We start from the raw sequence: 25,986 nt of genomic DNA, 5'->3' as shown, positions 1-25,986 counted from the left end.
GGAAACACTAAGCGTACCCTTTTCAGAACCAGAGATATTAAAAATAATTTCTGGTCTAAAAAATGGAAAAGCCCCAGGCTCAGATGGCTTCAGTGGTGAATATTATAGGGCCTTTTCTGCAATCTTGACACCTCATCTGGTTGAGGTCTTCAATAACGCATCTCTGATGGGTTCCTTTCCGAAAGAGATGCTTGAAGCGGTTATCATAGTGATCCCTAAAACAAAAGAAGATACTGATCTGTTCAAGAACTATAGACCTATATCACTCATAAATACTGACATAAAAATTTATGCTAAAGCAATTGCCACTAGGCTTAAAGCAATCCTTCCTAAACTTATCAATTTTGATCAGATGGGCTTCATCGAAGGACGTCAAACCTCAGATGGTGTCAGGAGAGTGTTAAACCTCATCTCACATATTAATACTAAGAAAAACCCCTTTTTATTGATTGCACTTGATGCGGAAAAGGCTTTTGATAGGGTAAGCTGGCAATACCTTGAATCCACCCTATCTAGATTCGGCTTCACAAACCAAATTATAAAATCCATTATGGCCCTCTATACATGTCCCACAGCCAAGGTATTCGCAAATAATCACTTATCACAACCATTTGGAATTACAAATGGTACAAGGCAGGGTTGCCCCTTGTCACCGCTTCTTTTTGTGTTGGCCATAGAACCCATGGCGGTTTTAATCAGAGAAGATTCGGACATTCAGGGCATTAAAACAAAGAATTATCACCATAAAATAGGCCTTTTTGCGGATGATGTAATTCTCTCATTGTCTGATCCTGTAAACTCCATCCAAAACGCTCAATCTATACTCCATGAATTCTCCATTGCTTCCTATTACAAACTAAACATGGATAAATCAAAAATTCTCCCATTTTTCCTTGATCACTCAACCATCCAAACCATAAAAAAATTGTCATCTTTTTCCTGGGCAGAGAACTCAATAATATATCTGGGAATTCAAATAACAAACAACCTACATACTTTAGTGAAATTAAATATGGAAAACCTCCTAGAAACTACAAGTAAAGAAACAGCCTCCCTGTTCAAAAAGGACATTACATGACTTGGCAGATTACTATCCTTTAAAATGATCATTCTACCTAAGATACTCTATTTTTTTAGAGCTATTCCGCTCACTATACCCCCGCTATATCTAAACAAACTCCAAAACATTCTAAATGGCTTTGTCAGGGATCACAAGAGGCCTAGGGTCTCCAAATCCATCCTAATGAAGCGAAAAACGAGAGGAGGGTATAGTCTGCCGAATTTCGAATGCTATTACAAGACTACTATCATTAAACAGAGCCTTAATTGGCTACAGAACAACCATTATTTAACTTGGGTAGATCTTGAACTTGCATCAAACAATTATTCTTCCCTGAAATCACTCATTTTACTTTATATTCTCAATCCTAAACTACCCCTACCTAAGGCCTCCACTTTGGCTTCTACCATATTGGCATGCAAAAATTTGTGCAGAAGAAAAGCAAAAACTCCGACATTCCAACAAATTAAAAATTTTACACTAAAATTACTCGCACATATTTCTAAAGAAAACATTCCCTCCAATTGGCACGACTTAGGCCTCAGATGTATAGGTGATATACATACTGGCCACAATTACATCCCTTTCTTAGATTTAAAGATAAGGCACAAAATTAATGACTCGGATTTTACTCTACTCATTTCCCTAAGAACTTCCCTTCACAAAATTTTAGCCAATAATATCTCTATCCCTGAGACCGTATGCCTTCTTATCTGCAATCCCGACAAGAACACCATCTGGAAAACTAAAACCATTTATGATGCCATAAATGATGATATGGAACCAGTTACCCAAAGCTATATGTTGTAGTGGGGAAAAGACCTCCAAAAGAGCTTCTCAGTAGAAAATTGGCAATCAAGCCTAAAAATTACATACTCCTCAACCTTCTCTGCTGTCTTGCATGAATCCTATTATAAAGTACTAACAAAATGGTACTTTACGCCCTCTAAACTAAACAGAATAAATGCAGGACAGTCAGCTTTGTGTTGGCGGAATTGTAGTAAAAAAAAGGCACCCTACTCCATATCCTATGGGAATGCCTGAAGGTTAAAGCTCTCTGGAAAGAAGTTTCAAAACTAATAAATGAGATCACACACTCGAAAATAAAACTCTTACCTCAGATGGCTTTGTTATCACTAGACCTACAAGATATAAGCTCCTCTCATATCTCAGTTGTGATTCACATCTTTTTAACAACTAGCAACTAATTTTGTCCAAATGGAGAACAGAACATGTTCCTAACATCTCTGATGTTATTCATCTGGTATCTATCCATCATGATTATGAGAAACGGCATGCGATAATCAATTATGTGTTCCCTTCATACCATAGAAGGTGGAATAGCTGGAATCTCTTTATAAAAAGCAATAATCCCTAGAAAATATTGATTATGTACCAGCTCTACCTCCTTTCCAAACATACCTCCATCCCACCCCTTACATGCATCCATCCCCTCCCCCTTCCCTGGTGTTTTTTTTTTATTTTATTTTCTTCTTCTCTCTCTTGTTCTATTTCTTTCTCTTTTCTTTCAATATTATATCTAGATTAGTTTTCAGTTATTTCCTGTTAATTATAATAAGGTTAAATCACCAATATTAATTAGATACTCATTTAGTTGAGAAAACTATGCACTGTAATTAGTAGGCGATTGTTCTTCCTTATCTTTTTTCCTTCCAACTTCTCCATCCCTGTTCCCTTGTTTCCCCAAATAAAAACCTTTTCCTTAATTCCCCCCCCATTTCCTCCCCCCCTCCAAGATATTGTTAATCTTTATGCTTAGATCAAATGTTATATTATATGTATTGACAAATTCTTACTCAAAAAATCTCAAAAATGTTGTTCCATTCTTTACTTTGCCTAGAAATTAATAAAAATTATTGAAACATGACTAGAGATCTCACAGCAGGAGCCTAATCGCTGGTAGGTGTCATACATAACAAGATCGCTAACGGGATCGCTACTGCGTCACAGAAACCGTGATTCAGCTGCGATCTCGCTAGCGATCTCGTTATGTGTGACGGTACCTTTAGATGCAGGTACAAAGTGCATTCTTATCTGCATTTATGCAACCAGATTGTCAGGTACATGGCTAAACAAGGGAATCAGTCAGAGGTAACTGAACTAACATGTCCTTGACTTTGGCAGAAAATCCATTACAAAACTGATGGTGAACACCTACTGTAATAATTGCACTGTTGAGTTTTTGGGGTATCGTTGAAACTCAAAATATGCAGAATATTTCAAAATGACAGTTAATTTACTTTCAGCAAATACTATTAGGTCAGGCAGGGTCATCATAGAGTATTCAATGGTTTCAAAGAACGAATCAACTAAGGAGATTATTGGAGGGTCAGGGGTTCTTTTGAAGGCCCAAATCTGGAAGTCACCCTGCAGTAGGGAAATTATGAGTCCCACACAATGGTTATCAGTAGTCTGAAGTATAGGTGACAACTTTCTTTAAATATAAAAAAAAAATGGGTTACCAAAAAAAAAATAAAATTGGCTGGTTAATTCACTTTCAATTTGGAAGTGGTAGATGGTCCTGCAGTGGCTTGGATTTGAGCAGTTTCATAATGGTGAATTCACAGTGTAAAATCCTAAACGAGCTGGGTCAGACCCTTCATTTGACTAACCATTGTTTGGGGTTGGTCCATCATTTTTGGGCCAGTTATACCATAAAGTGGCTCTGGTAGGCCAGTCAAAATTAGGAGGTACCAAAACGGATAAATTTGTGAGTCGGAAGAATGGTCAGTAAATGGACCTAGGTCTGAAAAAGTAAGAAACACTGGAGCCTAGCACACAGGTTTGGAGTTTACAGAGTACCTATTACCAATTCAAGGCTACACTTTTTAATTGAAAAAATTGGCCAGACACAGATTGCTGATTTTTTGAACTATGGAATGAAAAAAATTATTTCAGAGATCTGTAACTTTGAAATTTTTCTGTTGACTTAGCCCTATGAAGGCTTGTTTTTGGTGTTACAGGATGTATATTTGTTTATATCATTCAGGCGTACATTTTTTGGAGGGAGTAAGTGAAAGTCACATAGGAGAATTTTTTTAGGGACATTCTATTTGGATAAGAAAAGGAAGTGCGTTGACGGGAAGGTGTTTAGTAAGATGTAAAGATTAGAGTTTAAGATAATTTAAATCTACATAATTTTTATCTGTAATAGGGCTAAAAAAAGAACATGGGACAGACAGTAAAGCTTTGCAACAGTACAATAATAAAAGCACGAATTTGGCATTTTACCTTTCATTTAATATAATCGGCAACTCCAACGTTTCCACAGGAATTTTATGGTTTTCCACAAGGCGTTTATACAGCAAGGCTTCTTCCACTCTGTATGGGTTCAATAAAGCTATATCCTTTTTAGATGCTACAATCCAAGCCCCAGGTATATTCAGTTTAGTAATTAAGGTAATTTCCTCAAAATCAAGCGTTTCTTTTCTTCCAAGCTTGTAAAGTTTTTGGTTTAGATTGTACATGCTGAAACCTATTTTCTTAGTTTTGATAGCAGGCTCCACAGCTTTCTTCTCAATTTGAGAGTAAAACAACTTATCTAAAATTTGCTGATTGGACATCGGACTTTTCAATTTAGCTTTTTGAGCAGGGCTTTTGGCCAGCATCTGTTTCAGTTTTTTTCCGTTCTCTTTTGTCTTATGTATGGCTTCTCCTGTATATTTTGCAGTCTGCATCTTGTACCTCTGCAAGTCTGAAGCTGCTTTTTCTTCATATCTGCATGTAAAAATGCTATATTAAATAAATGTACAGATAAAAATAAGTCTTGATACATATTTACTTTTTGATCCTATATTCTTCTTGATGCCTTTTGCACAAGAATTGAATGTAGCCTTGATAATTGCATGTAAAGTTACTGTTGTGTAACAGAAAGTTTGTCTGTGACTTCACACTTAAAGGGAATCTGTTTGCAGTTTTTTTGCTATGTAATGTGAAAACAGAGTAAGGGCTCATGTGCACGTAACTGCTGAATATTCTGCAGCGATTTGACAGCACATGTGCGCGTCAAATCGCTGCAGAAAGACTGCATAATGGATACAGTTATTTTGTTAACAAAAGCCGATTTCATGCGCTCGGGATGCTGCCCCCACCATAGACAGAGTGGGAGCCGTTTTGTTTTTTTTTTACATTTTATCCCTTTCTTGTAACTACTAGTGTTACAATTAGCACTATATAGAAATTTTGGCCAACATCTTTTCATAATGTTCCCCATCTTGTTGTAATATGCCCATCCTTGTCCCCTTGTAGTATTGTGCCCCATCCTAGTCCCCATCCTACAGTAATGTGCTCATCCTTGTCCCCATCCTATAGTAATGTGCCCCATCCTACAGTAATGCACTGATCCTTGTCCCCATCCTATAGTAATGTTCCCCATCCTTGTCCCCATCTTGTAGTAATGTGTCTCATCCTTGTCCCCATCCTATAGTAATGTTCTCCATCTTTGTCCCCATCTTGTAGTAATGTGTCTCATTCTTGTCCCCATCCTATAGTAATGTCCCCAACTTGTAGTAATGTGTTCATCCTTGTCCCATCTTATAGTAATGTTTTCCCATCCTTTTTCCCCTTGTAGCAATCTCCCAATCCCAGACCTGGGCAAGGGGCGGCCCGCATTTGGCCTGCCTACTCTGTGACCGGCCCGCCTGACTTAGGGCGTCCTTGCTGGCCGGTCAGTGATGAGGGCAATCTGACCTATTGTCCGGAGCTCCAGGCTCCGGGAGGCCCAGGGTCAGATTGCCCTCATCACATGCTGCGTGCCGGGTAGGGAACAGAGGACAGATCCTGCAGCGCCACACAGTGTAGGCAGCGGAACGCAGGAATCTGTCCTGTTCCCTGCCTGGCAACTTTCTCTGTGACACGCACGCGCGCGCTAATGTCGTCAGTACGGCGCGCGTGTGTGTCATTTGAAAAGTTCCCGCACGGCAGGAGAAGAAGCTGCAGAAGCCGGGGCCCGTACGGAGAGAAGCAGCGGCGGGGCGCCTACAAGAACAGCAGCGGCAGGGCCACTACAAAAACAGCAGCGGCGGGGCCCCTGCAAGAACACCAGCGGCGGGGGCCCGTACAAGAGAAGAAGCATCTCGGCCCGTACAGAGGTACCTGAGGAGGGAGAGGTGAGTAATAACCTGAGGGGACAATGGGGGGGTAACTGGTGAGTAATATTTGGGTGTAGTGATATAGTTTTACAGGTTTAGTATATAGGGGTCTAGTGATGTATATGTGGATGTAGTGATGTATATTACAGGTGCAGTATATAAGAGTGTAGTGATGTATATTACAGGTGTAGTATATGGGGGTCTAGTGATGTATATGGGGATGTAGTGATGTATATTACAGGTGCTTTATATAGCAGTGTAGTGATGTATATTACAGGTGTAGTATGTAGGAGTGTAGTGATGTATATTACAGGTGTAGTATATAGGAGTGTAGTGATGTATATTACAGGTGCAGTATATAGGAGTGTAGTGATGTATATTACAGGTGCCTATATAGGAGTGTAGTGATGTATATTACAGGTGCAGTATATAGGAGTGTAGTGATGTATATTACAAGTGCAGTATATAGGAGTGTAGGGATGTATATTACATGTGCAGTATATCAAAGAGTAGACTGGAGGAAAAACGGGTTTAAAAACCGCGCTAGGAAACCACGAGCAAGGATGTAAATGAATATTTTTCTTTTATTTAGATAATTCCAACGCGTTTCGGAGACCCATCTGTCTCCTTCCTCAGGGAAAAAGAATCACTAGGGATGTATATTACATGTGCAGTATATAGCAGTGTAGTGATGTATATTACAGGTGCAGTATATAGGTGTAGTGATGTATATTACAGGTGCAGTATATAGGAGTGTAGTGATGTATATTACAGGTGTAGTATATAGGAGTGTAGTGATGTATATTACAGGTGCAGTATATAGGAGTGCCTCCCGCTCCTGACCCCCGCTCATTCATCGATTATTCACCGCACTCAGGACCTGGAAGCCAGAGCATCACGGTGACAGCGCTGGGCACAGCAACACTGAGGACATCACCGCAGGGACAGGTGAGTATTCTGCAAGCACAGTGACCTCCAGGAGGTCATCGGAATTTCCAATGAACTCTGATGACCTCCCTGCGATACCCACACTACAGCTTCACGGGTTCATCAGAGTTCATTGGGAACTGTGACGAGTCCCCGAGGTGCTCCGGCTTCCAGGTTCTCAACACAAACACACACACACCTGTATACTCACCCAGCGATGCGGTCCCCAGCGCTGTCCCTGCTTCCAGCTGCTCACTGCAGTGAATATTCAGTGAGTATAATTACCGGCGATAAGGAGTGGGAGCCAGCAGAGCCAGACACAGCAGCGCTGGAGAGAGGTAAATATAGAAAATCTTTTCATTAAAAAGACCCGTGTTTTCTCTGGTATTTGTCACACTGATGTCACACAGATCACATCAGTGTGCGATCTGTGTGACACCCGTGCTGCTGGAGAAAAAAATGGACATGTCTGCGTGTGTGCATGCAGGGCCACGAGGGGTCACACAGGCCGTAACTTACTGTTTGTTTATGAAGGGATAGTATATATACTGTATACAGTATTGGGTAAAACTGAGTTAATTATATTAGTCCGGCCCTCTAAAACCATCCCAATTTCTCATGCGGCCCCATGGCAAAATTAATTGCCCACCCCTGCCCTATCCTGTAGTACTGTCCCCATCATATAGTTGTCCCATTCTGTAGTAATGTGCCCATCCTACAGTAATGTCCCCATCCTATATAAATATGTCCCAACCTTGTCCCCATCCTACAGTAATGTCCCCATCCTATAGTAATGTCCCTATACTATAGTAATGTCCCCAGCCTTATCCCTATCCTATAGTAATGTTTCCCATCCTTGTCCCCTTGTGGTAATGTCCCTATCCTGTAGTAATGTCCCTATACTATAGTAATATCCCCAGCCTTATCCCTATCATATAGTAATGTCCCCAGCCTTGTTCCAATTCTATAGTAATGTCCCCTTCAAATAGTATTGTGCCCATCCTTGTAATGTCCCCATCCTTTAGTAATGTCCCCAGCCTTGTCCCTATTCTATAGTAATGTGCCCATCCTGTAATAATGGGTCGGGGAGGAGGGGGCAGTGGCTAAAAGGGGGTAGTGGCTATAACTTACCGATCACTCCCCTCACCTTCCACTGACGCCGGAGTGAAGCTGAGGGTAGAGGTCTTCGGCCCCAGAGCCACAGTGATTGGAGAGACCGGTCACAAGGCCGGTCTCTCCAATCAGAGCTGGAGGCGGGTGAAACAGCGATCACCCAGCTCCAGCCAATGATCAGGGCTACAGCTGCACTGATCATAGCTGGCTTTCAATGTTTCAGTCATGTTCAATGGCTGAAACATTACAGTGGCTGTAATTGGCTGAGCGGCGTTCGTCAGCCAATCACAGCCTCCGTAGGTCCGGGGAGGAGACACCACCCCTCCTAAGGTCCCCTCCTCCCAGAATCTAAGGTATCTGCAAAGCGATCGCAGGCTCCGGGGCTGCGATTTCGCCACGACGTACTGGATACGTCATGGGTCCTTAAGTACCAGGGAGCCATGACATACCCAGTACGTCAGAGGTCGCTAAGGGGTTAATGTGCCGTCCTTCACATATACACACAAAAAAAACCAACACACCATTCTTCTCACCTGTCCCGCATTCCCACGGCTGCCTCATCTCTGCTTCTTGCTGTCTGCAGGCCCGTGCCCCCGGTGACTATCGCGGCCGGTGCAGGGGCTGCAGCCACTGTCAGCAACACCGGCAAAACATTCATCTGACATAAAGTGCAGACAGTTGCTGCGGCCCCTGCACCGGCCACGATAGTTAACAGTAGCACGGGCCTGCGGGCCGCACGAAGCAGCCTAAGGGTGAGATCTCTGGCCTAAGTGATACATTGTTACATTCAAGGTCTATTTGCCTACATCATGTGGTTCTTCGATGAGATGGCAAAAACCTGCTGACAGATTCCCTTTAAAGAACATTTTGTATTATGCACAAAGCTATTGAAATGCTTCCCTCACATGACAGACAGGTTCTCTTGCTTCAAGCTTACAGTATATAGAAACAGGAGAACCAGAGTCTATGTAGTGCAAAGATTATCAAACGTTTATTAAATAGTACGATAGAATACCATATTTATGTATAAATTAATGAAGGATCAAGAATAATGGCAATGATAAAAAGACATAAAAAACAGCATGGGGGAAAAAAACAGCATCTGACAGAGGATCAAAAGATGGCAAGAATATACCACAATGATTACATATGATCACACCAGTAAACAGGTGGAAAAGAGTATATATCGTAATATATAGAAAATACCCCGATCAGGGAAAAAAATATCATATAGCCTAAGTGGGTGTAAATTACACAATATACATATTACATATATGAGACGCCAGATTGAATAATGACAAGTATTCAAATAGGTGTAATAGGAAAACCACCTGGATAGCATATGTAATACATTCACAAAGATGGTATACTCAGGAAAGTGCTGTATGCAATCATGAACATTACATGATAGGATCCACAGTGTCCCCAAGTAGAGAAGCCCCTGAGCCCAGCAATGTACGTTTCGCCAATGTTAGAAGATAAGTGATCTAAAGGCTTCATCTGGGAGGAGAGGTGACAAAGCTATTGAAATGCTTCCCTCACATGACAGACAGGTTTTTTTGCTTCAAGCTTACAGTATGTAGAGGAAGAGCTCTCAATTTCTGACTGTTGTGCTAATATGAAGTCACCTGGTTTCACAATGCAAACTGCATACATCATTAAATAGTTCTCCTAGACCTAATGATCCAGTTGGAATTACTTTGATATGCCATAATGGTTATATACTCCTTTAGGCCTGTTTCGAACGTCAGTGAAAAACACAGATGTTTTTCACTGCCGTGTTAAAAACGCATATGTACCTCTGTGTGACGTGATTCACAGCACACGTGTGGTCTCCATGTGCTATCCGTGATCAGTGATCGCACATGCATATCAGGTGCTCCAAACTCACCTGTCCCAGCTCCTGCTGTCTGCGGTGCTGAATCTTCGGCTCTGCTGTGTCTGGCCGCTGCTGTCTCCCCACTGCTGCTACTTCCAGGTTGGCTGTGCAGTGCATATTCATGAGAGTAATTAGCCGGCTAGGAAGCAGCAGCCAGCAGCGGCCGAACACAGCGTCACTGGAGAAGATCAGTATAAAAAGCTTTTTATTTCAAAAATACTGTACGTTTTTTTTCTGGTACGTTTTTCACGGATCACATCATAGTGTGGTCTGTGGAACATCAATGATGCCAGAAAAAAATGGACTTGTCTCCGTGCAGAAACACGGACATGCGTGTATGCTGCGCAGAAACACGGACATGCGTGTACGCTGCACGTAAACACGGCCAGTGAAAAATCACTGATGTGTCTGGAGACCCATTGATTTTAATGGGCCTGCGTATGTACCACCCCGTGATCGGCGGCAGCCAAGCTGCTCGGATCCGGCCCTTCTGGTAGGTGGCTCAAGGGTCTCTGGACCCGGGGGCCTCACGGTCACTTCAAATGTAAAGGGGAGGTGATGGGATGGTGAGTGTAGGATGTAGGTGTACGGGCTGGGCCGTACGGAGTTCGTGACGCCACCCACGGTGCATGGTGATATTGGACACCACCGCTGCAGTTACGGGGCACCCGGGGTAGATGTTGTGCAGCAAGTTGTTAACCCCTCCATGTGCAGAGATGGTGGCCCCGGGATCCATTGGGAGCTTGGCGGTGCAGGGAGATGGGCGACCGGAGGGTGCTGATGTACTCACTATTAGTAAACACACGAGTCTCTGGTGAACCAAGGTGATGGTGGTCGGTGCCCACAGCCGGCTGCGCTCTGGTTCCCAAACCCGGCTGGTGGTCTCTGTCTTTCTCCTGCACCTTTTTAGAACAGTGGACTGCCTGTGCTTGCAACTCCAGGAGTCCGCTCTCGACTTGTGACTGCCTAAGGAGCCCTTGCCCGCAGACGCTGGCCCGTGGGATCTCTGAGCCGTGGCGGTGGCCTTTTATCCCTTCTCGGTGGACTGTTGTCTTCAGTCGGGACTTTGGGTGGGACAGGACCTAGAGTCCTGGCTTCAATCAGATTAATTAACTAGTCCCCAGTAGTTTCTGGACGTAGCTTCAGGGTCTGAGTACCTCCCTTTGTGCTCCGGTTTCCAGGTCGGTTCCCCAAGTCGGTTACGGCAGGCTACAACCCTGTCCAGGTCCACCTCGGTTCCACCGAGCCGTCTTCCCGGCTCCTGCAGACGAGACCGCCGTCTGCCTCCTAGCCAAAGACAACAGGGCTCCAACCCTGGCAACTGTCAGTTTGTCTCAGGCCCTGTCACAGACCTGGCCTCCACTATCCTTGAACTCTCAAACTGATGTGTTCTCCTCCCTCAGGCTATCTGAACTGCTAGATGGGCGTCTTCCAACCACCTGGTTCCGCCCCCTGGTGTGTCCATCAGCCCTGAGGGAGGTGACCATGGTGTATGTGTTTGGCTGTGTGTTACCTTGTGAGGGAAAGCTGTAATGCGGGGCCCTATCTGTGACTACCTGGCCCGGCCAGGGCGCCACACGTATGTCCGCGATTCTGGTACATATAAAAACTGTCACATATTGTACCAAAATCACTGACGTGTGAAAGACGCCTTATGAAGGTATTCCTGCATGATCTTAAAATACACATTTTATCCAGCTAAACACTGACACAGCTGAAAGACCTTTAGAATGTTATATGTACTTTAAAAATAAGTACACTAGCCTTGTTTGTTTTAAGAGATTTATTTAATACTGTATGCAGTTTGCTTTGTGAAATTTGGTGACATCTTTAAAAACAATCACCAAAAACAAATTAGATGAACAAGGGCTCTTAGTCAGTAGGATTGCTGATATACTTTTCCTGCTAGATTTTGTATGCATGTGCTATGTACTCTCCTTGTGATTTACGCCATAGAGTTGTCAATTATAGGGTTGCTGCCATTTTCTTGCCAGATCATCATAGGTATCCGTAGTGCATATGGGAGCCAGTGGATAAAATTGAGTATTTTCGGTGCTGTCTTGAGTAAAACAAAGTATTCTAACCACCTGTTTTATTGGTCAGATTAAAACCAGAAATACAAATTGTAGTAATTGTATACATGCCTATGTGAACAAATGCATTGGGATCTTGTATTTATTCCTGTTCATGGAAACCTGAGGAAGATCCTAGTACAGGATTGAAAATGTATTTGTTTAGACTTGTCTACAGTTACCACTGATTTCTGGTTTTATTCTGACCAATAAATTAATGGTTTTAAACTGACAAATAAAAGAACACAATTTTACACAAGGCAGCATTGAAAATACACAATTATTTCCACAATTTGCCATCTTATTTAAACCACTGGGTCTTTTTTATATATCTTTGTGTGTTCTCTTAACTGCAAGCAGATCTATAAGAGCCAGATCCTCAGACCCAGAGCGAACATGCACACAACCTCCACCCCCAAGGAGTGCACAGCTCGTGACCAGACGCACATACACAACATGTGCTTATAGGCTTTCTATTGTATTCATACACCACAATCCTAAGGCCCTTTGCCCACGCTGCGTATTTTGACGTGGAGTTTGACGCAGATTTTCAGAAATCTGCAGCAAAATCTGTGTCTCCATTGTGAAGCCAGCAAAGTCTATGAGAATTCAGAACTGCTGTGCACAAATTGAGTATTTTTCCCTTGCGTATTTGGTGCAGATTTCTTTTTTTCTCCACGAAATCTGCACCAAATAAGCAAGAGAAAAATAAGCAACGTGGGCACAGCACTTCTGAATTCCCATAGACTTTGCTGGCTTCACAATGAACATGCAGATTCTGCTGCAGATTTCTGAAAATACGTGTCAAACCTACACAGCGTGGGCACTGGGCCTTATATTCTCAGGCATGATCTTTGCTCCTTCGGCCCCAACCTGTGTACTTCTCAGGAAAGAGGAAAGATGAGCAATCAGTAGGGGTTTCAGGACCTGGACCTCTATCTGATTGCAACCAAAAGGACACTGAAATAAGGAATGGCCTAATCATTTTGTTATTTTTTTAAGTTCTTAATTGCACAATGTAATTTTCACACTCTTTGTATTTAACGCTTTACAGGATATAGATTCATAAGATAAAAGAAGCATTAAAGGGTACAAGTACTACTAACATTTATTTGTATTTCACCAAAGCAACTTCATCAAAATGTAAACCAAGAAACTGACATTTATATGCACAATAAATAAAGCAGTAAGGCAATTTTATACTCATATATAAATTGTATAATGTTCCGGTATTTATTGTTGTTTGAAGAGTGGTGTAGCATCTTTTGTGATTGCTTGCTTTCATTGCAGCCACAGTAGTGTGCATATGCCTTAGTGACAGAGCCAATATTGATCTTAATGTCCAGGCCACATTTTACAATTCTGACCAGTGTCACTTTATGAAGTTTATTTAGGTGATTCTGAGATTATTTTTTTCATGACATATTGTACTTCATGATAGTGATACATTTAGGATGATATTTTTTTACATTTATCGGTGAATAAATCTGAAATTTTGGGAAAAACTTTGCAATTTTCAAACTTTGAATTGTTATGGCCTTAAACCAGAGTTATATTACACAAACTAGTTAATAAATAGCATCTCCCACATGCCTACTTCTTATTAGCACAATTTTTGAAACATATTTTTTTTGGTTATGAAGTTAGAAGGGTTCAATGTTTATCAGCAATTTTCCTTTTTTCAACAAAATTTACAATAACATTTTTTTTAGGGACCACATCACATTTGAAGTGACTTTTGAGGTGACAGAAAATGCTCACATGTGACACCATTCTAAAAACTGCACCCCTCAAACTGCTCATAAACACATCCAAAAAGTTTATTAACTGTTCAGGTGCCTCACAAAGTGGAATGAAGAAATAAATAAATTTACATTTCTCCTCAAAATATTGCTTTTGCCTCCAATTATTCACTTTTACAAAGGACAGCATTACAAAATGGACCCCAGTTTCTTCTGAGCATGCTGCTATCACACATGTGCTCTGAAACCTCTGTTTGGACAAATGGGAGGGCTCAGAATGGAAGAAGCACCATTTGAATTTTGGAACACAATTTTGGCCAAAAGATACCTAAACAGCTGAAACCCCCTCCAATGACCCCCATTCTGGAAACCAGACCCTTCAAGGATGTTATTCAGTGGTATAGTGAGCATTTTGAACCCACAGGTACTTCACAGTATTTGATAACCTTAGGTCATCATATTGAAAATGTTCATTTATTTCACAAAAATGTTGCTTTAGCAACAAATTTCTCACTTTTTCTAAAGGTAAAACAAAAAATTGAACCCCACAGTTTGTTGACCAAATTATTATGAGCGCGCTGATACCCCACATGTGGTCAGAAACCTCTGCTTGGACAAAAGGGAGGGTTCAGAATGGAAGGAGCACCATTTGAATTTTGGAACACAAATTTGGCTGAAATAAATTGCCAGCACCATGTCACATTTGCAGGGCCCCTAAGGTACCTAAACAGCAGAAGCCCCACACAAATGACCACTTAAGGATTTCATCCAGGTGTATAGTGAGTAACCTCCTTAATATGATTTGATAACAATAGGTCGTCACATTGACATTTCTCTTTTTTTTTTTTTTTTATTCACTTTTTGGATTCAGTCACATCTGCATATAAAATCTGAGAGTGCAATGCGAGAACACATCACATTGCACTCACAACAATGTTAACCAATAGGGCATAGCACATTTGCTAGCTTTTCCTGGTCAAAATTTGGCATGTGTGGGAAATCGCAGCATGCTGCGATTGGCTGCATACCTCAGCAATATAAGTCAATGGGTGTGAGAAACGCGTAGCATACGGACACCACACGCAATATGCAATACATTTTTAAGATCATTTTTTTACATAGTCTAAAAAGCTAGGATAGCTAGATTGATAGGACAGACAGATAAAAGTCAAACACCTATAAAATATCCCACTCCCCTACATATTCTAAGCTCTGACCCTTTAGTGCCTTTTGTGTGGCACTAAAGAGTGTTTAGCTTTGTATTCAGCAACAAAATAAATAATTAAAAAACAACGTTTCGCCCCCCTCCCCCTATTTTCGGTAGCCGGCTATGGTAAAGCAGACAGCTGCAGCCTGCAGCTCGCAGCTGACAGCTTCATCTTAGCTGGTAATTCAAAACAGATGTCACTCCACATTGTTTTTCTAAATAATTTATTTATAAATAAATAAATGATTTAAAAAAAAAAAAGAAAATGTGGGGTCCCCCTCAAATTGAATCATCAGCCAAGAAGAACCTGACAGCTTGGTTCTCAGTGTGGAAAGGCCCATGGTTATTGGTCCCTTCCCAGCCAAAGAATAGCAGGCCGCGGCCACCCCAGAAGTGGCGCATCCGTTACTTGTACCAATCCTGGGGCTTGACTTCGGCCCTTCCCATTGCCCTGGTGCGGTGGCAAACAGGGTAATGGTATTTAGGGTTGATGCCAGCTGTCTTATGTCAGTGTATAACAGCGATCACATGACAGGGGACTAGAAAAACCATCCCGAATCATACTCTCCAGGGTCTCAGTTACTTCCAGTAGCTGAAACCCTGAGATTTTCCGACGATGTGGGGCTTTATACACTTATTTCTTAATGCTGTGGAGCTCGAAATTCCTGGGACTTCTAGTGTTAAAATGGCAGTAAGGAATAAGTACCCTTAACTGCTACCATTTAATTTTAAAACCTATTGACGGTAGTTTAATGGTTAATTCGCTTTCTTTAAATATGCTCTCTAACTGGGGAGTTTTTGCATTGTACATGCAAAGGTTTTTGGAGTCTTAATCTTCAAATTCTTTGAAATTCACCACTTTTGCCTAACTTTAAAAAAATTGCTTTGCAGCAAATTAATTCAACACAAATTGTAAGTACTAAAAAGTCTCTATTTGTCTTAAAAATATATGTAATATTTTAATGTCATAAAATATCCCTGATGAAGAAGGGCTGCTTCCTTCCTTTGAAACGAGTAAGATTGAGTCTCAGTGCTACTGTCAGTGCTTCTGACAGCTCCCCCCTGCCCAGAGCCTGTGACGTCACTTAGCTTCACTTAGTATGCAGGTTGCTAGACAGAGGAGCCTCCGGCCAGGACTTTCCTTCACTAAGCAACCACCACTTCCTGCTCTTTCGGCGCTCTTTTCCAGTTGTCACGCCCATGACGGGGGAAATCTGCTCTTTCTTTCATGCCATTCTCCACCATCTTAATCTTCATCGCCACCTTTTTGGTCTTCATTATGGTCACATTCTGAGATACATTTTCCTCACATGTCGACACCATTTTCCCCGCTGCTTTCGGCAATCGTGCATGCTGCATGGCCTCGATTCTGCCGACTATGCCAAATGTAAACAGGTGGCACAGGGGGCGCTGTAGTCGTGGTCATGTGTCTTGTGACCCCCTGAGCCCTGCTCACAGACAGACAATCGGGCCCATAAATGTATGGGCTGCATTCCTACTTTTGTATTCCGTGAGTAAGACACAGGCGGCTGCTCTTTGCATAAATGTAACTTTTACTGAAGAATCTGTAGCAGGGTTCACCAACAAAATGCAGTCACTTACAGAATCGTTCCTTTCACCATCCCTTCTCTTAAGCGGTTACTTTTGGTTTTGTTTCTCTTTCCCTTGTAATGTTCTTTCTCTCTACCTTGCAATTCCTCTAACTGCCTTAACTCCCTTGGTGGTGCTCTGTCACTGGAGAACGCATGGGCTACATTCACCTGCCTACCGACTAGCTTCACCCCGTTTTTCACCTGGGGCCCTTAGTTCTTTTCTGTGTACCTCTGGCTGTCTCCTCTAATCCGACTGCACTCTGTCACTATTGGACATTTGGGCTTCGTCCATCTGCCAGCCGACTTAACCTCTTGTGCCCAATGATTCCAAAGAATCCCCTATGTTGCCCAGCAGGCCGCCGACAACAGACCTGCTCGTAGGGGACCCGGGCCACAGACGGCATCACACACCTTGCTGCTTAAACAGCCATCTTCTCATAAGTGATGTGTCGGACACAAACATCTGGCTCCCTGCCATGACTGACAGGAGCCGGATGCCCAGTGAGAGCCACTAAATTCTCTAACGGCTCTTATCGCCGCTGAAACTCCGCCCACCTGCGGCAAAACATCGCTCACTCAACAATCTAATTGGTCCCTTGCAATTGGGCAGGGTTTAGCCGCGGGTGGACGGGGTTTCAGCAGCGTTACTATAATCTTAAATATGTGTTCACCTGGGGTGAACACATATTTAATAGGGAGCCAAGAACGATCCGAATGAGCCGACTCTTTTTAGTGAGCCTCGAAGCCATGGGAACCGGATCACCAAAAAGAGTCGGGCTGCCCATCACTACTCTTCACTCCCTGCACACTTCCTATCTACCAGGAATCTAGTGCCCAAGCTCCTCCCAGGGACCAAAACCTACAATTAACCCATGGTGTACTTTGCTATGATACTGCAGCCAAGCTGTTCGGCCCTGCTGCACCTTACCAGCCCTATCTAGCTAACAACCTTCCTGTTGCCAGTATAATTTGGCATCAGCCATATGTGAATGAAAATCAGCACTGATCCATGGTTGATTCAGTTTTACAAGTGTAAAGTTTTTCACATTGTGGAGGAAAAACTGTTACACTCAGGTATGATAAAACAACTGCATTGAATACCCTCTCTCTGACGCCCATGGTAAACAAGGCATATGGCAAACTAAGCTAGTTCTTGCCAGTGGTACAGTTTACTGACCCAAAAGTCAAAGTAGTCAGGGCTCAGGGTATCTATTGGAGAAATGCACAGTCCATGTACGACTAAACCTGGCTGTTTAGGCGTTGTGCCTTTTTTTTTTTTGCTAAAGTGCATCAGGTTGGTATGGTGGCAGCAGGTAAAACATCTGATTGATTATGTAATTTACTGTAATCACTGCTGCTGCCGTCTCATCTACTTGTGTTAGCCCTATTGATGGCACAGGCAGAGGAGTGTTGGTTCTGTGCAGAGCAGGGAAAGGGTTTCGATGTCAAACAAAGTCGTCAGGCATCTGCTTAATGAAAGTTTTGCCAAACAGAGAACATAGCTTATCCTGGCGATGTACCAATTGTGACTGTTCGGAGGCTGAAATTTTTTTTTTTGCTTTTATAGTGAGGATCTAAAAGCAAGGCTTTCCTATAATGCATGAGGCTGGCAAAGCTTGCCAGCATGACAGAGGGCCACATTAGTTCACTTTCCACACTGTTATACAACTGTTGGTCATTTCATACTAGCCATATCCACTGCCAGTGCCTGTAATAACTCAATATCCTCTCTGCATCCAACTAATGCTGCTGCTCTTCCTCCGCTCTCCTCCTCTATGTCCTGCTGCATATAATATTGTCCATGGGGGCCCACAGCAGTCTAAAGGTGGCTTTAAATGCGTTGGGGTCACGGATTTTGTGACGCACATCCGGCCGCGTTAGCGATGTCGTTGCGTATGACACCTATTAGCGATTTTGAATCGTTGCAAAAACGTTCAAAATCGCTAATCGGTGACATCTCCCCCTAATCTCAATTATCGTTGCTGCTGCAGTAGCGATGTTGTTCCTCGTTTCTGCGGCAGCACACAACGCTACGTGTGACACCGCAGAAACGAGGACCTGCATCCCGCCAGCAATGAGGAAGGGAGGAGGTGGGCGAGATGTTCGTCCCGCTCATCTCCGCCCCTCCGCTTTGATTGGGCGGCCGCTCAGTGACGTCGCGGTGACGCCAAACGTACTTCCCCCTTGAGGGAGGGATCGTTCGGCAGTCACAGCGACGTTGCAGAGCAGGTATGTGCGTGTGACGCTTCCGTAGCGATAATGTTCGCTACGGCAGCGATCACCGCATATCGTTACAACGACGGGGGCGGGTGCTATCGCGCTCGACATTGCTAGCAATTGCTAGCGATGTCGCAGCGTGTAAAGCCCGCCTTAGGGTGGGATGAAAATGTAGAATTTGCGATTCTTCAATAATCCTCATTTTGCATATTTGTGGTTTATGCAATACACATTAATGTGCATAAGCCTTATGCAATGCAAAGGCACAAAAATATGAACTCACACGTTAAGGGATCCATTTCAACTGCTGACTTGCATTAAATGAGGAAAAACACGGGGAATAAAAGGTACATCCACTATATAAAATTGGTATCCTTTATGGTATGTTCATTAAAATTGGTTATGTTGATCTCTGATGTGTTTCCGCCACTAGTTACATCCTTAAGGCCGCTTTACACGCTACGACATCACTAATGCAATGTTGTTGGGGTCACGGAATTTGTGACGCACATCTGGCCGCATTAGCGATGTAGTTGTGTGGGATACCTATGATCAATTTTGAATCGTCGCAAAAACATTCAAAATCGCTCATCGTGACCCCCCCCTCTTTCCAATTATCGTTGCTGCTGTTTCCACGATGTTGTTCCTCGTTCCTGCGGCAGCACACATCACTCCGTGTGACCGCGCAGGATCGAGGAACCTCACCTTACCTGAGTCCCGCCCGCAATGAGGAAGGAAGGAGGTGCGTCGGATGTTCATCCCGCTCATCTCCGCCCCTCCGCTTTGATTGGGCGGCCGCTTAGTGACGTCGCTGTGACGCCGCACAAACTGCCCCCTTAGAAAGGAGGCGGTTCGCCGGTCACAGCGACGTTGCTAGGCAGGTAAGTACGTGTGACGGATCCGCGTAATTTTGTGCGCCACGGGCAGCGATTTGCCCGTGTCACACAAACGATGGGGGAGTGTACGCACGCTAGCGATATCGGTACCGATATCGCAGCGTGTAAAGCAGCTTTTAATCATAGAGGTATCATTGATTGTTAGTAACCATTTAAAATCACAATCAACCAATCAAAATAAGTTAAACATAATTATATAACTTCCAATGATATAAACAGTGAATCGCTTCTATGCTACTATAATAACATTGTGATGATTGAGTAATGATGAGATGACCGGACAGAAAGCCAGCAAGAGCAGTATGCCAGACGCATTTGTTTAAAGCCGTCACACTTATGCACACCCTTGAGGGCTCAGGTACTCAAGAAGCACAGCAACTAACAGGAAGAGGCACTGGGGTGGCCAAATTGATAAGGAGGACAACTGTTCCCCAGAGCACCCACATGTGGCAAGTTCCCAGGCCAAGGGTTAGGTGTTCCTTTTTTCTGGTGTATTCCCATGTACCCTTTCCCATCTAAAAGGGTATACGGTTCAAGGTTTTCTCTTTTTCTTGACCTCCTCCTCCTTGTCCACCATATAAACAGGGTCATCATGCGGCCCTAGCTCCACATTTTTTTTTTTAATCAGATAATTTTTTATTAACATTTTAGATTGATATATCAACAAATAAATTCCGCATACACGCAGTTATGCAAAACAATCTCCCTCCCCCCCAAACAAAATCACCTGTTCTTTCAACAATCAGAATATTCATTTGTATATTTGACAATAAAGAAATACAGTTAGGCATAGTATAGTACCCAAACATCAACTAAAATATAAACTGGCTAGAGCATCTACACTCCACCCCAACATTTTGAACCACTCCCATACAACCAGGCTAAAACAGGCTCGTCATCAAGACTCTAGCCCAGGTCAACGTCGCCGGGGCCAGATTCGGGGTATCAAGCCACGGGGCCCACATATCCTCAAATTTCTTAAATGCCCTTCTCTTTTGATATACATATCTTTCAAGGGTGTGATTTACCCTGTCAATTAACTCTTTAGTACCAGGGACCTTACTATCTTTCCAGTATCGCGCAATGACCTTTCATGCCTGGTATGAAATACGTGCAATAGCAATCTTATGGCTTTCCTGAATAGGAAGTTCTGCAGTGTATCCAAGAATACATGCAAGAGGTCTGCGATCTGTACGACAATCATACACCAAATCAATAAGGTAGAGCACTTCCACCCAGTATCTTCTCTAGCGCAGGCAATTCCACATGAGATGATTTAGGTCAGCGTCCGAGGCTCCACATTTCCAGCAGCATGAGTCAGGGCTAGCACCTATTTTAAATAAAAAGGCCGGTGCCCTATACACCCTATGAACTAAGAACACTTGCGACAACCTCTGTGACTCACTGACAGACAGAAGGGGGATATTCTGCAGTACCTCCTCCCACACTTCCTTTGAAATATTCGCTAAGTCTCTCTGCCACCTATCCCTAAGGCCGCAGGTCATCCCCTTGAATTTGGCATCTTTGAGATAGATGTAATACCAGGAGATTGCACCCTTAGTGTCCCCAGTCGCCACCGCGACATCCAGCAATGGCGTCCGGTTCACCGGAGACAAACTCACAGATACCAACTATACCTCACACGCATGCCTGACCTGAAAGTATTGGAAGAACCTGTTGTTCGGAATACCAAAATCCCTTCTAAGCATTTCTAATGTCTTAACCCGACCCTCTTCAAATAGTTTCTGCACCTTCTTAATCCCCTTCCGCTGCAATAACTCAAACCCACATAGTTTGTCTAATTCAGGAAGTTCCCCCAGGTTCCCGCATATAAGTGAGTATTTAGTGACTACTCCCACCTTCAAAATGTCTTTTACTTTTTCCCAGGTCTTCCCCATTTCCCTTAAGGTATGATGTTCAGGGGCAGAGATTCTCAGAAAGTTCCCTGAATCTAATTCTGCAGGCAAGTCCCTCTTCCCCAAAGCATGACGCAGTATTGCCACTATTGACGACGAGGTTCCCGCACCCTTCTCCTCCCAGTTCTTAAAATGCTGCAGTTGCGCTGCCAGATAATAGAAAAATGGGTCCGGGACCGACAGCACTCTCCCCCCTCATCTTGGTCCTTTGCAGTGTTTGTAATTTTATCTGCACAATTCCCCTTTTCCAGATGAATTCTCTAAATATACTGTTGATTTTGTGAAAGATATGCTGGGGTAGCCAGACAGGTGCATTATGTAGCAGATACAGTGCCTGTGGCATTAGGATGATTTTCACTAAATTAGCTCTGCCAACTACCGACAAAGGGAGTTTACACCATGCCTTGGTATTCTGCTGAAACTTACTCAAAAGAGGAGTGATGTTGAATTTTTCAAAGTCTGCCACCTTCTCACTGATCCAGACGCCCTGGTATTTAAATGAGGAAGTAAGCTTCAACTGTCCTACCAAGTTCTCAGGGGTAGGGGGAGTGGGCCCCAGTGTCATCAGAGATGATTCTTTAAGTGGGATTCTCTAAGTGGGCAATCAGAAATATTCCAGAAATGTAATTCATAATATATTCTCCTGAATGCTGCCACCTCTTTTGACCTGAAAATTCAACTGTTTCATCCACAGGTACGTCATATTATTTCAACAACTGCCTCCTCCATTGAAGCTTATACTTTCTTGTATGTTTATTCCTATTGGTACATCATATTATTTCAACAACTGCCTCCTCCATTGAAGCCTATACTTTCCTGTATGTTTATTCCTATTGGTTCGTCATATTATTTCAACAACTGCCTCCTCCATTGAAGCCTATACTTTCCTGTATGTTTATTCCTATTGGTTCGTCATATTATTTCAACAACTGCCTCCTCCATTGAAGCCAATACTTTCCTGTATGTTTATTCCTATTGGTACGTCATATTATTTCAACAACTGCCTCCATTGAAGCCTATACTTTCCTGTATGTTTATTCCTATTGGTACGTCATATTATTTCAACAACTGCCTCCTCCATTGAAGCCTATACTTTCCTGTATGTTTATTCCTATTGGTACGTCATATTATTTCAACAACTGTGTCCTCCATTGAAGCCTATACTTTCCTGTATGTTTATTCCTATTGGTACGTCATATTATTTCAACAACTGCCTACTCCATTGAAGCCTATAGTTTCCTGTATGTTTATTCCTATTGGTATGTCATATTATTTCAACAACTGCCTCCTCCATTGAAGCTTATACTTTCCTGTATGTTTATTCCTATTGGTACGTCATATTATTTCAACAACTGTGTCCTCCATTGAAGCCTATACTTTCCTGTATGTTTATTCCTATTGGTATGTCATATTATTTCAACAACTGTGTCCTCCATTGAAGCCTATACTTTCCTGTATGTTTATTCCTATTGGTACGTCATATTATTTCAACAACTGCCTCCTCCATTGAAGCCTATACTTTCCTGTATGCTTATTCCTATTGGTATGTCATATTATTTCAACAACTGCCTCCTCCATTGAAGCTTATACTTTCCTGTATGTTTATTCCTATTGGTACGTCATATTATTTCAACAACTGCCTACTCCATTGAAGCCTATAGTTTCCTGTATGTTTATTCCTATTGGTATGTCATATTATTTCAACAACTGCCTCCTCCATTGAAGCTTATACTTTCCTGTATGTTTATTCCTATTGGTACGTCATATTATTTCAACAACTGTGTCCTCCATTGAAGCCTATACTTTCCTGTATGTTTATTCCTATTGGTACGTCATATTATTTCAACAACTGCCTCCTCCATTGAAGCCTATACTTTCCTGTATGCTTATTCCTATTGGTATGTCATATTATTTCAACAACTGCCTCCTCCATTGAAGCTTATACTTTCCTGTATGTTTATTCCTATTGGTACGTCATATTATTTCAACAACTGTGTCCTCCATTGAAGCCTATACTTTCCTGTATGTTTATTCCTATTGGTACATCATATTATTTCAACAACTGCCTCCTCCATTGAAGCCTATACTTTCCTGTATGTTTATTCCTATTGGTACGTCATAATATTTTAACAACTGCCTCCTCTCTCTGACTTTCATATTCTTCTAACTCTTTGATTCCAGTTCACACTTGTCTATATCTTCTGCATCTTAAGTAGTTCGCTTTCTTGCTGTGAAGTAGTCCAAATGTTTCTCTTAAGGCCACGTCACACTAAGCAACATCGCTAGCAACATCGCTGCTAAGGAACAACTTTCGTGACGTAGCAGCGATGTTGCTAGCGATGTTGCTGTGTGTGACATCCAGCAACAACCTGGCCCCTGCTGTGAGGTCGTTGGTTGTTGCTGAATGTCCTGGACCATTTTTTAGTTGTTGCTCTCCCGCTGTGAAGCACACATCGCTGTATGTGACAGCGACAGAGCAACAACTAAATGTGCAGTGAGCAGGGAGGCGGCTTCTGCGGACGCTGGTAACCACAGTAAACATCGGGTAACCAAGAAGCCCTTACCTTGGTTACCCGATGTTTACCTTCGTTACCAGCGTCCGCCGCTCTCAGCTGTCAGTGCCGGCTCCTGTTCTCTGCACACGTAGCTGGGGTACACATGGGGTAATTAAACCAATGTGTACTGTGGCTAGGAGTGCAGAGAACAGGAGCCGGCACTGACAGCTGAGAGCGGCGGACGCTGGTAACAAAGATAAATATCGGGTAACCAAGGTAAGGGCTTCTTGGTTACCCGATGTTTACTGTGGTTACCAGTGTCCGCAGAAGCCGGCTCCTGCTGCCTGCACACGTAGCAGAGTACACATCGGGTAATTAACCCGATGTGTACTGTGGCTAGGTGTGCAGGGAGCCAGCGCTAAGCGGTGTGCGCTGGTAACCAAGGTAACTATCGGGTTGGTTACCCGATATTTACCTTAGTTACCAAGCGCAGCATCGCTTCCACGCGGCGCTGGGGGCTGGTCACGGGTTGCTGGTGAGGTCTGCCTGTGTGACAAGCTCACCAGCAACCCGTGTAGCGACGCTCCAGCGATCCCTGCCAGGTCAAGTTGCTGGTGGGATCGCTGGAGCGTCGCTTAGTGTGACATCTCACCAGCGACCTCCTAGCAACTTACCAGCGATCCCTATCAGGTTGTATCGTTGTTGGGATCGCTGGTAAGTTGTTTAGTGTGACTGGGCCTTTAGCTTATACTTCCTAATTCACCCCTGGTGTGTTTCTCAGACCTCTCTTCCTCCAACCCCTCCATTCTGCTCACACCTGAGTCATGTTCTATGCCTCTAGAGATGTATAAATTTGATGGCACTGGTCTGTTATGACACTGGTCCATGTGATTCCATAAGTGGGATTCTCTAAGTGGGCAATCAGAAATATTCCAGAAATGTCCCAGAAGTGACCAGAAGGTGAGCACTACCTCTTTAACTGTGTGTCTGTCGCTTGTATTTTTTCCCTTCATTTTTTTTTCTTTTTCCCTATTCCCATTTCAAAACCTTAATTTCACCATGTTCACCTACGCCCTCACAGTCTTTGCTCCACTCCTCCTCACTATCCTTCGCTATCCGCAAACCCCAGCACTCTCCAAACAAATATTTATCTCCCCTTCCCTCTTACCTCCCCACCTGTCCTCATCTGCTGACCTGCTCCTAAATCTCAGGTCTCTCTTAACACACAGACCATGCCGTCCACTCTCCTTCCATTGATCACGTGTGCGAGGTACTGCCCCCCCCCCCCTCATGAGTCCAGAACATGATGCCTTCACACTATATATAGACACATATCCACGCTTTGTCTCTGTGGCCCCCAAAGGAAAATAATATCGAAACATGCACCGGGGTTGGACGCACCCCGATACCTGCGCTCGGCACCTCTTATCATGGGTGAGTAAAATGACGGTGGTTATAGTTTCTTAGGGATCCGTTCAGACAGTGTGTATTTAGGTGTATGAATGCTACTTGAGCACCATCTAGTGGCTGTCTGTGGTACACTGAGTTAATCCCATTTGAACTTAAGATCTGGTGGTCTGTTTGATTTCATAAGTGGGATTTTCTAAGTGGGCAATCAGAAGTATTCCAGAAATGTCCCAGAAGTGACCAGAAGGTGAGCGTTACCTCTTTAACTGTGTGTCTGTCGCTTGCATTTTTTCCCTTCATTTTCTTTTCTTATTCCCATTTGTAAACCTTATTCTCACCATGTTCACCTATG

At 43.2% G+C, this 25,986-nt stretch overlaps 1 protein-coding gene across 3 annotated transcripts in view; it reads right to left on the bottom strand.

Moving 5' to 3' along the window:
• PMS1 (PMS1 homolog 1, mismatch repair system component) overlaps nt 1-25,986 on the bottom strand; it is a 929,444-nt gene that overhangs the window by 127,577 nt on the left and 775,881 nt on the right. For all 3 annotated transcript variants that reach the window (XM_075317757.1, XM_075317755.1, XM_075317758.1), the window contains one exon: nt 4,313-4,798. In XM_075317757.1, the coding sequence (XP_075173872.1) occupies nt 4,313-4,798 (486 nt within the window). The remainder of the gene's footprint in view (nt 1-4,312; nt 4,799-25,986) is intronic.

The sequence above is a fragment of the Anomaloglossus baeobatrachus genome, chromosome 7 (assembly GCF_048569485.1).
Source record: "Anomaloglossus baeobatrachus isolate aAnoBae1 chromosome 7, aAnoBae1.hap1, whole genome shotgun sequence".
NCBI lineage: Eukaryota > Metazoa > Chordata > Amphibia > Anura > Aromobatidae > Anomaloglossus > Anomaloglossus baeobatrachus.
This window is presented reverse-complemented; position numbering and strand designations above follow the sequence as displayed.